Consider the following 13,981-nt stretch of genomic DNA (forward strand, 5'->3'; position numbering starts at 1 on the left):
CTTCCTGTGTGTCTTTACTTGGTTCACAATGAAGCAGGCTTAAATACAAGTTGTAATTCTTTCATTAAATGCCCTATGAGTTTATAAGTTCTATGAACCTACTACACTCAATAGTCAGTTTTTGATAATACTGGTATTTCTTGTCACTTATTTCTAGTTATGTGTTGTGTTTGTTAACCACCTTTTGCTTCATACAGCAAGAACAGTAGGTAGCTTTTACTTAAAGCCACTCTGAGGAAATAAAACAAAAAGACACCTTCATTTGCTACATTTCTAGCAACAGGAAACACAGCTTAAGAACCAAAAGCAGGCCTGCTACCAGAAAATGTCTGGAGGATGGACAGCTCTCACAGGTAAATGAATACCAAAGAACATGAGAAACTGAAAAACTAAACTTCAGGGAGCTTGTTTGTTTATTTTTAATATGGGATGATAATAGTTGGGGAAGGAAGTACAAAAAACTTCAGAATCCTGGACTAACAATGACTCTACCTGAGACAATAACTGCAAAATTAATTAATTAAAGCAGAGGTACCTCAGGTATTAATGACTCATAGTCTCTATTAATACAGAATGATAGTGGAAATTAGACCCTTGTCTCATAGGATGAAAACACTAATAAGACTCCAGAAACCATTAATCTTCTGACACGGAAAGGGAATCACATTCTTGCACAAAGTGTCCTTTATTCCCGTTGTCAAAGACAAATCACTACACTTGCCTATGATGACATGATCCTGCACCTAACTGAAAAGTACATTCTGACAGGTGATAGTTCTAATTATGCATCATGAGCTCTGTAAAAGCAAAACAGGATGGTAGAATGGTAAAGTCTCCAAAGGTTATTACATTCATAGTTAGATAGGAAAAACAATTCATGTCTTAAAGACTGAGCCCACTCCTTGGGTAAAGTGTTTGTCTCCATCTGAGCATGAAGGGCTGAGTCTGAATCAGGTACATTCCACAAGCACCTGGAATTTCAGTGTTCCTATGCTAAGGTGTGAGGCTGAGGGCTGAGACAGGAGAATTCCCAGAATCTTATGGAAAAAACTGTGGCAAACACAGTAGCAAACAACAAAAAGATCCCGATTCAAAAGCAAGGTGTCCTCTGATCTCCACGTGCACACCATGACACATGTGTACCTTCACTTCCACACAAGAACATAAACACACACACACACACACACACACACACACACACACACACACACACACACCACATACAAAAAAAAAAAAAACTGTGCATATATTGACAGAAGATATTCCATTCATTTTCTCCCACAAATTCTCCAAATAACTGAAAGATAAACTTATTACTAATTAAGAATGAGTGAGCTGATATTTTGAATGTTTTCATATTTTTGAAGAGTGCACATCTATGAAATCCAAAAGGGGAGACAATAGTGCTCCCCAAGACATGGTGTCAATTAAGCAAACAGAGGAGTTCAGCATGGTTGAGGCCAGGCAACCAAATGTCTCTAAAGTTCTCCAAGAAAGGAAACAAAAATAAATACAGATTAAGTCTCACAAAGAGAGGGCCCAGGGGTAGTGACATTGAAGTATATGGCTGCAGACTTCTCCTGAGAAGGGGGGTGGAGGAACGACATTGTCAGAAGGATGTATCTATGGTGATGAAGAAGAACTGTGATATATTCTCCTAGCTACGGCTCTTCTGCTTTAGCATGTTGTCTCCTCTTTAGAGAAAGGGAATGATCTCTGAAAACTGGTTAGAAAAGGAAGCATTTCTCAGGAAGATGGTATGCAATTTATAGCCTTCATGATCCAGGCTACTTCAGGTAACGATAACAACAGGACACTGTTAGGACCACTGTCCTATCAGAAAGATCAAGATAGCTAGTCTATGTCTGACTAAATAAACACAGCCAATCTACATGTCTACACAGTAGGACCACGGATGTAAATTTGCCCATTGATCTTACAAGGATAAAAATCAAATGCTATAGTTAAATGCTAAAGAGTAGAAACATAAAAACTGATCCATGTGGAAACCCAAAGTTGTGACGTTTCATACTAAGGGTAAGAAATGTAAGAAATACAAACCTCTGCTGCTATAATAATTAGATCATTGCATTTTCTATTAAGTGGAACTGAATATATAAGTAATATCACCATGTTTCTTTAACAGTATGCATGTCTGCATTGTACAGGTCCTCAACCTAAATGCAACTTATGGAGAGCAACTGATTAGTGAAAATGAATTAGATGGTATTCAGTAATACACATCATTATTAAAACAAATAGTTACTTGCACAATATTTAGAAAATCCTAACTGTACCAATGCAAAATAAAAACTTAGAAACTTCAACTTCACATTACAGTACTGAAGTACCTGCCCAGATATTGTACCTCATTGTAGTTGACTGTTTAACGCTTCATTAAAATATATATGAATAGTACATTCCTTTTTTGTATATCTTTAAAAACTCAAATTTATTTTAAAATACCTTAAAATCATCAAATATCAAAAGAGAGAGAAGGCAAGACCAGGAACGTTACGTTTTTCTTTCTACAAGTCATGAATAACATTCTCAGGCTACACTTTCATTTTCTAACTTTTAAGTGAGTATCATATTTTTTTTTGTTTGCTTCTTGCACATTGGTCTTATTTTCAAAGTTATCCTGGCTATTAGTAAACTCGGTGTGATCATTCATCTAACCATCCCGAGTTCAGGAGGAAGAAAATCCCTGCAGATGTTTGATGCTCAAGACTATGAACACTTAGCAGTCAGATGAAAGAGGAAAAAAGACAGGAGGGAGATCAAGAGAACAGGGAGTTTGGATTTCTGCAGGCTAGCATTTACCTCTTTCAATGAAAGGAGCTTTGTGCTTCTTATGTCCCAGGACTCATCTTGCCTTCAGCTTACAGCGAACTGGCAATTGCCTCATCATTTCCACTCCAAATTAAGGATCAAAGTTAAAACATGCTCTTTTCCTTCTCTATTAGATTGTGATTAAAATTGCCACCTGCCTCACCTCATTCACACAATCCCCTCTACAGGAGAGAGAATAATTCCCTGAAGAAAGAACAACATAGTTAATTAGGAAAACAAAGAGTAGTGGGGAATTTAAGGTCCTGGCTTGATTTCAGAAAATAACACTAAAGAACCTAACAAGAATAAAATGCAGTGAAAACACCATTTAAGCTGGAATGTTACCTACCATCATCAAGTTATGGCATATTAAGCATCTTTACATATATCCCTAGTCCTCAAGAGATTCCAAAAAGTATATTTTCCTATGTTTCTTCCACTGAGTTAGAACGTGACATCCTTGGATTCGAATCTATTTGGCAGTTATAAAAGCAGCGATCCCACAAGATCTCCTGAGCAAATTGGGAACATGGGAGGGGGAGCTAGAAGAATGAGAAGGGGAGAAGAGGAGGGGTGAGGAGGACATGAGGGAGCAGAAAGGTTGAGTCAGGGAAGAATAGAAGAAAACAAGATAAGAGATACCATAAAAGAGAGAGACATTTTCTGTTTACAGAGAAATCAGGCACTGGGGAAATGTCTGGAGATCTACAAAGATGACACCAACTAACAATCTAAGCAACAGAGGAGAGGCTACCTTAAATGCCCTCCCCTGATAATGAGATTGATGACTGACTTATATGTCATACTATAGCCATCATTCAGCAGCTGGTGGAAGTAGATGCAGACACCCACAACTAATCACTAACCTGAACTGGATTCCAGTTGCCGAGAAGGACAAGTGATGAGCAAAGGGGTCCAGACCAGACTGGTGAAACCACAGAAACAGCTGACCTGAACAACGGGGGGAGCTCTTAGTTCCCAGACTGATAACTGGGAAACCAGCATGGGACTGATCCAGACCCCAGGAACATGGGTGTCAGTAAGGAGACCTCATAAATCTATGGGGCCTCCTGTAGTAGATCAGTAATTATCCCTAGCATAGGTGTGGACTTTGGGAGCCCATTCCACATAGAGGGATACTCCTAAGCAAGACACATGGGAGTGGGCCTAGGCCCTATCCCAAAGGATATGAGAGACTCTAAAAACCCCTTATGAAAGGCCTCACCCTCCCTGAGGAGCAGAAAGGGTATGGGATAGGTAGGGTTTTAGTTGGGGGGGGGGGACTGGGATTGACATGTAAAACAATCTTGTTTCTAATTCAAACAAAAAAATGGGGGAAAAAAAAGATACATGCATTGCACAAAAAAAAAAAGCAGCAATCCCAGTCTTGTCCTATTAATTAAACTTTGTAACACAACCACTCCACGATATTTTTTTTTATTCTGTTTTGTTTTGTTTTTAATTTATTTATTAGTTCTAGTTAGGGAACAAGCTTGTTTCACATGTAAGTCCCTTCTCCCTCTCCCTCCCCTCACCCCATCACTCTTCCCCCACCCCAACCTACCCCCCCACCCCATCCACCCACCACTCCCCAGGCAAGGAAGGGCCCTCAAGGGGGGAGGGGGGGCTCTGCAAAGTCCACCAAATCTTCCTGTGCTGGTCCTGGCCGTTCCTCATGTGTCCAGGGCCAGAATGTAACCTTTCACGACTCCATGATATTTTTATATTTAGCATTTAATGGACCTAAGTTTGGAGCCCAAATGATTTGGATTGTTTGAACATAAAAAGCCACAACTACTAAAATGCACAACAACTGAACATGGAGCCTCCAAGCAACACGAAGTGAACTCAATGGATTGCATTTATACGTGTGTGTGTGTGTGTGTGTGTGTGTGTGTGTGTGTGTGTGTGTCATGAGGCCGTGAATTTGAGAGGGAGGGGGGAAACACGGGAGGATAGTACAGAACAGAAACGGGGGGAATGATATATTTTAATTAAATGCTTTACTTGGAAAACTTAAAGCTTAAATGAAACAATGAATCACACACAATAAAATCAAGTTAGGTGCCATTGCTAAATGCTCTCACAGAATACACAATGAAATTATTAAGTAGATTAAATGTATCAAGAAATATAAACTGAAGAACTGCATATGCTTAATGTTTTTCTTTTGTTGATGCTCCAGGTTCCTATTGGCCCCAACAGGCCAAAAACTTAACAGGCCTTTGTTTATCGAACATAAAAGCAGCCTGGATTCAAAATACGAACAAACACTGGTGAGCAGACAGGACCACAAGAAAAGAATTCTTTAGAGAGAGAGAATGACTTTAGGTGAAATGTAACGCCTAATCTATGCTTTCAAATAAGAGTAGAATTGCTCTAAACCTACCTCACACCTCATTCACAGCAATGTGTAATCATCTAACTGACTAGCTAGGGCCTGGTGTAGTGAGAGCTAAAAGGAAATCTGTAAGAAGTTAGCATGTGACGAGGGATTGACTCAGACGTGGTGCAGTTGGCGCCAGAGCCTATTCTAAACAGAATGTCCCATCAAGTCATTCCATGACACTTTGAAAACGAGAAGAGGTCAGAGACTCTTGGCCACGGCTATCGATAATCCAAGAGTGACTCTGGAACGAGGGTGGATCTCTGTTGCAAAAAGCAGATGATTCTACCAGGACAGAAAAGCGGGTCAGCTGCATCTCGGAACTTTGGTTCTTTCTGCCTCCTGAGACCACTGCCATTTGACTCTCTTCAGAATCCACAGTTCAGCTGGGTGCTGAGGGAAGAGAAGTACAGCATGTTTAAAAGTCTCATGCTGTGAGAAACATTTATGGATATAATGACCGACACATCAAATCCAAACATCCTAAGCTGTGTCCAGACACACGTATAGGATCATGTTATAAGACACAAGAAAAAAAAATGTATGAAGCAGACGACATAGCCAGTGTAAAACCACAGCCTGGCCTGAGAATGAACCAGAATGCATAGCACACAGCAAAGCAGAATGTGGTGCCATACCTTCACGCTGGCATTCATAGGTGTGTTAAATGTCTCCTTGGCATAACACAGTCTCTGTTATTTATCAAAGATACAAGAAAACCTTTGCCTAACAATTTACTTGTACCAAGCTAAAAGACTCACTCTTAAAGTCAGAATTTGTCTCTGTTCCTAATGTTGTTTTTTATCGAGTGACTTTTCTAAGCTCCCATCGCAATTTCTATATGCACAGGTAATTATTGAAAGGAGATATTCAGCAGTTAGTGTCAAAGGAGACGAAGTGGAAAAGAGACATCATGTCTCTTGTTAGCTTAGAAACTTTTAGTGTCCCTTCCAGAATGGCCCCAGTGTCTTGTTAGAGGGAACAAACTGGGATTTGGTGGGGGGGATGGTGGATATGACATACACATAATGATTAGGCTAGAAAGATGAACAGAGACCAGACAGTGCAGACTGCCATGGGTTAAGAGAAAAAGCATGTATTGTATCTCAACAGAAATGAGAAACTATTTAAAAAAAAAAAAGGTGTAAGAACAGTATCATAATTGTATTAGTTACTTTTCTGTCACTGTAACAAAACACTATGACCAAGACAGCTTCTAAAAGAAAGTTTACTTGGACTTATGGTTCCAGAGGGTTCTAGTCCATGATGGAGGCGTGGTAAACTGCAAGCATAAAGAAAAGAGAGAAATCCAGAATTTGGTGAGACTTTAAGCATCCAAAGCCTGCTTGCAATGATAGACACTAGGCTGTACCTACAACACCTCCTCAAATAACACCACCAACTGGGGCCACGTATTCAAATACTGACACCTACAGGGGACATTCTCATTTGCCCATTACAATAATCACATTCACCTATTGTAATGTTCATTCGTTATACTGGGGATAAAGAGAGGGAGAACAGAGAGAGTAGGGTGAACACCTGAAAAAGAAGTAACAGCTATGAAGCTCTTCTCAAGCATGTCTACATAACCTAACAACTTGAAACAAGGTAATAATAGCCATGAAGATTGGTACCTACTTCAAAGAGTCAGAGGACACAACTACCTCAACTGAAAGATGAAGAAAGGAGTAATTAAGAACTCCTCAGGGAAAAAAAGATGTCTCGGTTTTTGAAGTGTTTTCTCTGTTAGCAAGAGGGTCTGAGTTCAATACCCAGAAGCCACAGGGGAAAAGCCAGATGGTGTGACATGCACTGGACTTGATATCCTAGCACTGGGGAGACAGAGACAGGCAAATCCCTAGGGCTCCCTGACTAGCCTACATGGTAAATTCCAGGAGTGAGAGATCTTTCTAAAAGAAAGACAGATTCCACACATGCGCACATGCACAAAAAATGTGCTGGGTTTCAAGACTGAGTAAGTGAAGATCCTAGAACCAAGATGAGGTGTGAAAGGACAAAGAGGTTTTCGGATGAAATAGATACACAGTCAGATTATGTATGCTGTGCTTTGTGCTTACAGGACACTAAAACGAAGACCATTCGAAATATATTGCCAACCAGCAGGGAAACCTAGAATGAAGACAGATTTTGAGTAGCCTCGAGAGATGAGAAATGCAAAATAAGATATGTCTAGGGAAAGAATATTGTGTAGAAATTAAATGGTATTTTTAAAAAAGAAGATGAAAAAAGACATGAGGAGTGATGAATCACCCTAGATTATGTTATACTATGGCCTGAAAGAGATTGAAGTAAAATCTACAAAATTAATGGAGGAAAAGCAAGACCAGGGCTTCAAGGAGCCAAGAAGATTCTGTAATATACAAAGCTAAAGAGAATGAACACACAGAATAAACTAGCATGACTTTTTATGAACTTCTTAAGAATAGTTTTAGAAGGAGCTGGAGAGATAGCTAAGTGAATGAGAGAACTTGCTAACACCTAGGGGACCCAGGCTCGATTCCCAGCACCCATGCAAAGCAACTTATAACTCTATAACTCTAGCTTTAAAAGATTTGATGCTATCTTCTGGCCTACATGGGTACCCACACTCACATAGCATTCACTCACAAAAACACAATCACACACACACACACACACACACACACACACACACACACACACAAATAAAAAAATAAAACCCTAATAAAGAATACTTCTAATAAAGAAAGATTAGTCTCAGCTTAGCACTACCAACTACTTCATAGGCAAACCAGGAAACATGCGTATCCTACCTAAGGAGATGATGTTTAGAAGATGAAATATCATAATATACACTTAACGAAAATGTAAAGTTTAAACAAAGAATACAACTACTGGCAGCGCAATTGTATTTATCTGAGCAGTGTTCAAAAGTGGCAGTCCTCTGTTTTAGGGAGAGGTAAGCCAAACCAGAAGATCTCAATCTGGGAGTCACAACCATTGGAATACATAGTTCCCATGACTGTGACCCACAGATTGAGAACTAATGGCTTAGACCAACACCTAGAGCTCACTACTAGGCAAAAACGAAAGAAAAAATCATAGTTTCACTTTTTCTTCTCTGGTCTACTACAACTGAGAAAGAAATTTCAAAACAAATCCTTCATAATCCTAGATCACTGAACAACTGCTGTGAGGAGAGCCCTGTGGCCAACTCCCAGTGCCATGTAAGATGTGAGCGATGGAATGTTGCTGTAATCACTAATGGGAACTAACTGGAGTATAACAACAAGATGAACACAATTAGAAAGAGCAAAGTAGAAAATGTCGCCTGAGGAGGCAATCGATGAGATAGTGCTCACACACTAACACCTATCTACTTTTTACCCATGATGCAAAGTAACTCACACTCCACACTAGATTTGCAATTCTCACAGGCCAAAACAACATACAAAACAGAATTTCAAGAGAAGCGATGTTGATTGGAAAAAGAATGTGGTGATCTGTCACTGAGAAGAAAATGCCTCCCCAGACTTTGCTCATAAATGGTCATCTCGTTGCATTGGGCCAAGCACACACTACACAAGCGAGTTACTAAAAATAAGCTGAAAATAAAGTATCTTATACTATTATTGTTGCTTCAACAACATACCTGACACAGGATAATTCATAAGAAGTAAAAATGTATCCCCTCACAATTCAGGAGACTGAGGAGTCAAATCAAGATGGGTGGAGTTGCCCATCGAGGGCTGCTCTCTGTTGTCTAGGTGCCAGAGAGTGGAAATGCAATGCCCTCACAAGAAGAGCCAAAGGGCAAAACTGCACCAGAGGTGGTTTTTTTGTTTTGTTTTGGTTTTTTTTTGTTTCAATTTTTAATTAGTTGCTAACTTTTTTAAGACTCTCTTATGTGCATACAATGTATGGTTATGACATTTCTCCTCCTTGGTCTTCTCTTGTCCTCCTTCCATTTCTGGGGACCTCTTTGCCTTCCTCTTGCCAACTAGACCCATCCTACTTCTATGTCTTTAGGGGTGGGTATGTATATGGCTACACTGTGCAAGTGACAACAGCTGCTGTGTGTTCATGATAGTCATAGAAAAGTCATTTCCAAAGACGGAACTTTACAGTATACCTCCCCATCTTCTGGCTCTCACAGCCCTATTCCCCATCTTCTGCAATGTTCCACAGGCCTTAGAATCAGTGACACTGATATCCCCATAAGTCCCTTCTTTGATTAGACCATTGTCCACTGCCAAAATATGCATCCTTGACAAGGGCTCCAAGCACTCTATGGGTATAAGGGCTTTAACTCACTCATAAGGGAGGAGCCCTCATGACCTAGGCATGTCTTAATGCTCTTTATACAGCACATCCGTTAACACCTGAATTTTGCAAAGGACACATTTCAAATCACGGTGATCAATGACCATGACAATAAATACTATGAAAAAGTTTTTATTCTTCAACAGCTAACAATAAAAGTCACCAGTGCCAAATGCCAAATTACTATTTGACATGCCTAAGTGGAACATGTGTGGTTGAAAATGACAATTACCCAGAACCAAGGACAGAGAACTATCCTGGTCACAGAGAAGCACAGAAGGACCTACTGGGCCAGACTTTTCAGCAAGAACACTGGATTCCCTCACTTCTTTATCCTGGCCTTTACTCCTCTCATTAATTTTGACAAACTATGAAAGATGACTATAATTGCTTCAATCCCTGTGGAGTTGAGTGTGAAGTATACCCCCCCCCAAAAAAAAGGTGAATAAATGATGTTTGTCTGCTTGTGGCCACTTAAAACTGGAAACAGGACCAAGGCAAAATATTTCCACAACTCTTATATTAGAAATTTCTTACTGGTTGTTTTACAAACCACACAAGTAGAGTCACTGTAAAAGGAAGGACCTCCAAGAAGGCCAGCCATCACACTTAATCAGCCTCCTTTGTTTTAATTTGTGAGTTCACTACAATAAAGTGACTTTTAGATTAAAGAACTATAAGTTTGGAGAGGATAGATGAAGGGATAAGGCAGACAGGGGCAGAGGGGAAGGAGTCTTTACCATGCTTCTTTCTAAATAGCTTTTATTTTGATCCATGTAAATAGCTTTCATACAAAAATATAAACATAAAAGGTAAGTTATTTGATTCTGTTTGAAAGCTCGCATTTCAGAATCCAAGCCTTTTAACTTTAAGGACTGCACTCGAACTATCTTAAGGTTTGAACATTCAAGTTCAAACCTTACAGGTTTGAACATTCAAGATGAGATTTTACCAGACTCCTCCCCATTCCTTAATCCAAGGGTATAATTACATGCTGAAAGTGAACATCAGCCCAGCCTGGTTACTTTGAATATGTAAACTCTGGAATGAGCTGCTTTTAATGTCTACAGACATCTTTGTAATCTCTAGAGTAGTAGTTTAGTCCATCTAGTTTCTTACTAGAAAGTTATTAAGTGAATGTGTTAAATAGCACAACAAAGCTAGGACGTGAACTTAAGGTTCCTTTGTGTTTCAAATCAACCCATGTTCAGAATCACCAATGTCACCAACTAGTTAAATGTTTTCTATCAATAAAAACACTGTGTGTCGTCTGTTGCCGTGGTAGCTTTGATTTTCGCAGCATCTGGGCTTTCAGAGTAGAAAACTAATATCCCAGATGTGACCACAACAAAATACTTGCAATGGGATGGTGGCTACTCCGGTTCGCACAGAAGTTAAAATTTTTCACTTTAAAACTAAACCTCAGCCGGTGGTAACTATTAAATTCCCACAGAGGGGGAAGCAGGGTCGAGCGCCGCTTAAAAACGTAAAGGCTTCGGAATCGAGTTCTACAAGTTGGCGGCCCACGCCCTCCTCCCGGGCCTGGACTGGGAGGGTCAAAGACCCGCAAGTGTTGCCTTCTGTACGCTTTTCCATGTTGGTTCGAGCCGCGATGAGAGAGTCCATCAACGATTAAGGCACTAACTAACAAGAGCAATCACTGGGGCGAGCAATCACTGGGGCCGGGTGGAAATCACGTGGGCCCGCAAGCCTGCGCCGGCACCGCTCGGAAGGAAACCCACAAAGTTGGAGAGGCGCAGTCGCACGTCACCTCCACTGCAGCCCACGGGACCAGAGGGCGCCCGAGGAGTCTGTCCCAGAAGGGGCTGGCTGGCCCCGAGCACGTAGGGCATGGCGCGCGCCGGGTGCTCGCCCGCGGGGCGGACGTGCGGGGAGCCAAAGGGGAGCGGCGCCGGGGCCACGCCCACCGGTGATTGGCACGCACGAGGGGCGGGTCCGCGCGGAGGGAAGACGGCGGCGCGCGCGGGAAGCGGGCGCGGGCCGCGGGCCGCGGCGGCGGGGCGGCGGGGCTCCCCCCCACACCCCGGTACCTGCGCTGGAAGTCCGCGGCGAAGGGCTTCAGGTACGGGTCGGTGTCCAGGAGTCGGGCCAGCTCGGGCACGTCGGCCAAGGCGGCCTCCAGTGGAGCTTCCGATCCCTTGTCCGCTGCCGCAGGAGCCGCCATCTTCGCCGCAGCCCGAGTAGCCGAGGCCCGAGAGGGTCGAGTGGCCCGAGCCGAGTGCGAGCGGCGGCGGCGGCGGCGGCGGCGGCGGCGCGGGCGGAGCCGGGCGAGCCTAGGCGAGCCACCGCGGACTTGCCCTTTATAGCCTCGGGACCAGGCCGGGGTGAGCCCGGGACGCACGTCCCCAACACAGGCCCCCGCCCACTCACGCGCCCGCCACCTGGAGCCCTGAGCGGGGCTGGCCGGCCACCGAGAGGCGGGTCTCCCCCTCCTCCCTTCCCCTTCCCGTCCCGAGTTCTTCGCTCCTGAAACACCTTCTGCCCTCGTTTCTGAGTTTGTTTTTTTTTTTTTTTTCTTTTCCCCCCTAAGGGTGGTGACCAAAGCAAACTAGGAGATTGACCGGGACAACAGTTCAAAGTAGATGACGTTCAACTGTTGAGCGTTTTAAGGTCATTGAACTACCCGACGGTGTCCTACGTTTACTGTGTCTCACGAAATTCACCAAGACAGTTTTTGGCGATTGCATGAATCTTCCGGTGTCAGAAGCCACAGCAAGAACCAGAACTTTTTTATACAGCCAGCAACTAATCAGAAGGGCGTTTCTGTTTCCGCCAGCTGTTGCACCAACTAAACTGTCTTGGTGAGATGTGACTAGGAGAACATCATTAGACAGAACTCCACTGTCCTGTTTAATGACCGTGACAAAGCGATACACTGCTCTTCTAGCCAAGCTCCCAAGTATAACATCCTTCTGTCCTGGCAGTTCAGTGGTTCCTTTTTAAAAGAATACAGAATTGGGGACCTGTTGACATGATGGCTCACCAGCTAGAAGGTTCTTGCTAACAAGGCAGATAACCCACATTGTGGAAAGAGGGAATCACTCTGGCATGTCGTCTTCTGACCACCCCTGGTACGTGTGCACTTATACACAGGCATACATACATAAAAATAATTTTAATAAAGAAAAATACAGAATTGGACATGAGGAAAAATGGACCCTGCTATTCAGGAGGTCGAAATATATTTTGTACCTCAAAACTGGACGGGCATAACTTTCTCAGTTGAAATCTGGAAATGTAAAACCATAGTCTATGAAGAAGGAACAGTATTAATAGGTCAGCCTTGGGCTGCATACTTGTAATGAAACGTAACACATGGGACTGGGGCAGCTTGAAACCCAGAAACAAAGTACCTAGTAGACGCACAAATCTGTTACCTGAACACATTTTTTTCCGTTCATAAATCATCACTTCACACAGAAATTTCCACTTAGCTGGCTATGAGATCAACCAATAGCTTTTTCATAGCATAAGCACTTACCTATTGGCATAAAACCATATATCCCTGAATAGGAGGGGAAAGGGGAAGCTGAATGAGGAGAGAAATATAGTCAGAGCTTTCCTGACTAAACACTGCCTAAAGTGAGATGAGTTAGCACTTTTAAACAGGAAGGTAAGCTGGGCGTTGGTGGTGCACGCCTTTTAGCCCAGCACTGGAGAGGCAGAGGCAGGCAAATCTCTGTGAGTTCGAGGCCAGCCTGGTCTCCAGAGCAAGTGCCAGGATAGGCTCCAAAGCTACACAGAGAAACCCTGTCTCAAAAAAAAAAAAAAAAAAAAAAAAGGAAGGTATCACCCACACACTCCCATTCTTACCTACTCCAGGTGTCTCTACTGGGGAGTTTCTCACACTGAAGTTGGTATGAATCACCTATGTAGCTTGGTGAAAATGTGCATGGTGAGTTTGGGGTCCATTTACCAGAATTCATTTTGAACTACTTCCAGATTTTACATCATTGGAATAGCTAAACTCTGCACTGTAAGTCAAATATTGCCATTAACAGTTTAAATGGCATGCCATTTCACTTGGAGTGAAATATAAACTTGCCTTGCCTTAAAACATTTATGCAATCTGGATTTACTACTGTTATTATCCAGTTTTCTTGTACTGAAGTGGCATGGACTTTCCTGGAACTGGCAGAACTCTGTGACCGCTAAAGGTGCTATTTTGTCTGTTGGGAATTCTCTTCTATGGGTTCTCTGTGCCTACTTTTTTTCCAGCCATCACTCAGTGTCCCGCGCGCTCTGTATTTCTCGCCAGCAAGAAATCATACACGGGACACTCGGATCCTTCTGCAGACAAGCTTTAATGCATCTTGAGAGTGAAAGAGCATAAGCTTCCCAGAGCGGAGACTGAGCGGAGACACTAAACCAAGAAAACCATCCCTTATAAAGGCTAGCCAGCCGCCTGGGACGTGTTACCCTATGAATGGCTTCAGC

The 13,981-nt window shown here is 42.5% G+C and overlaps 1 protein-coding gene and 1 long non-coding RNA gene across 2 annotated transcripts in view; one reads left to right on the forward strand and one right to left on the reverse strand.

The window, feature by feature from the left end:
- The window catches only part of Gbe1 (1,4-alpha-glucan branching enzyme 1), a 225,698-nt gene extending 213,990 nt beyond the window's left edge, over positions 1 to 11,708 (reverse strand). Inside the window, exon 1 of the mRNA XM_027412419.2 lies at positions 11,575 to 11,708. Coding sequence (XP_027268220.1) covers positions 11,575 to 11,708 — 134 coding nt within the window. The remainder of the gene's footprint in view (positions 1 to 11,574) is intronic.
- On the forward strand, positions 11,693 to 13,605 carry LOC118238773. Its single transcript, XR_004769863.1, has 2 exons — positions 11,693 to 12,615; positions 13,367 to 13,605. It is a non-coding gene; the product is annotated as an uncharacterized LOC118238773 (long non-coding RNA).
- Positions 13,606 to 13,981: the final 376 nt, after the last annotated feature.

The sequence above is a fragment of the Cricetulus griseus genome, chromosome 4 (genome assembly GCF_003668045.3).
Source record: "Cricetulus griseus strain 17A/GY chromosome 4, alternate assembly CriGri-PICRH-1.0, whole genome shotgun sequence".
In the NCBI taxonomy this organism is placed as follows: domain Eukaryota; kingdom Metazoa; phylum Chordata; class Mammalia; order Rodentia; family Cricetidae; genus Cricetulus; species Cricetulus griseus.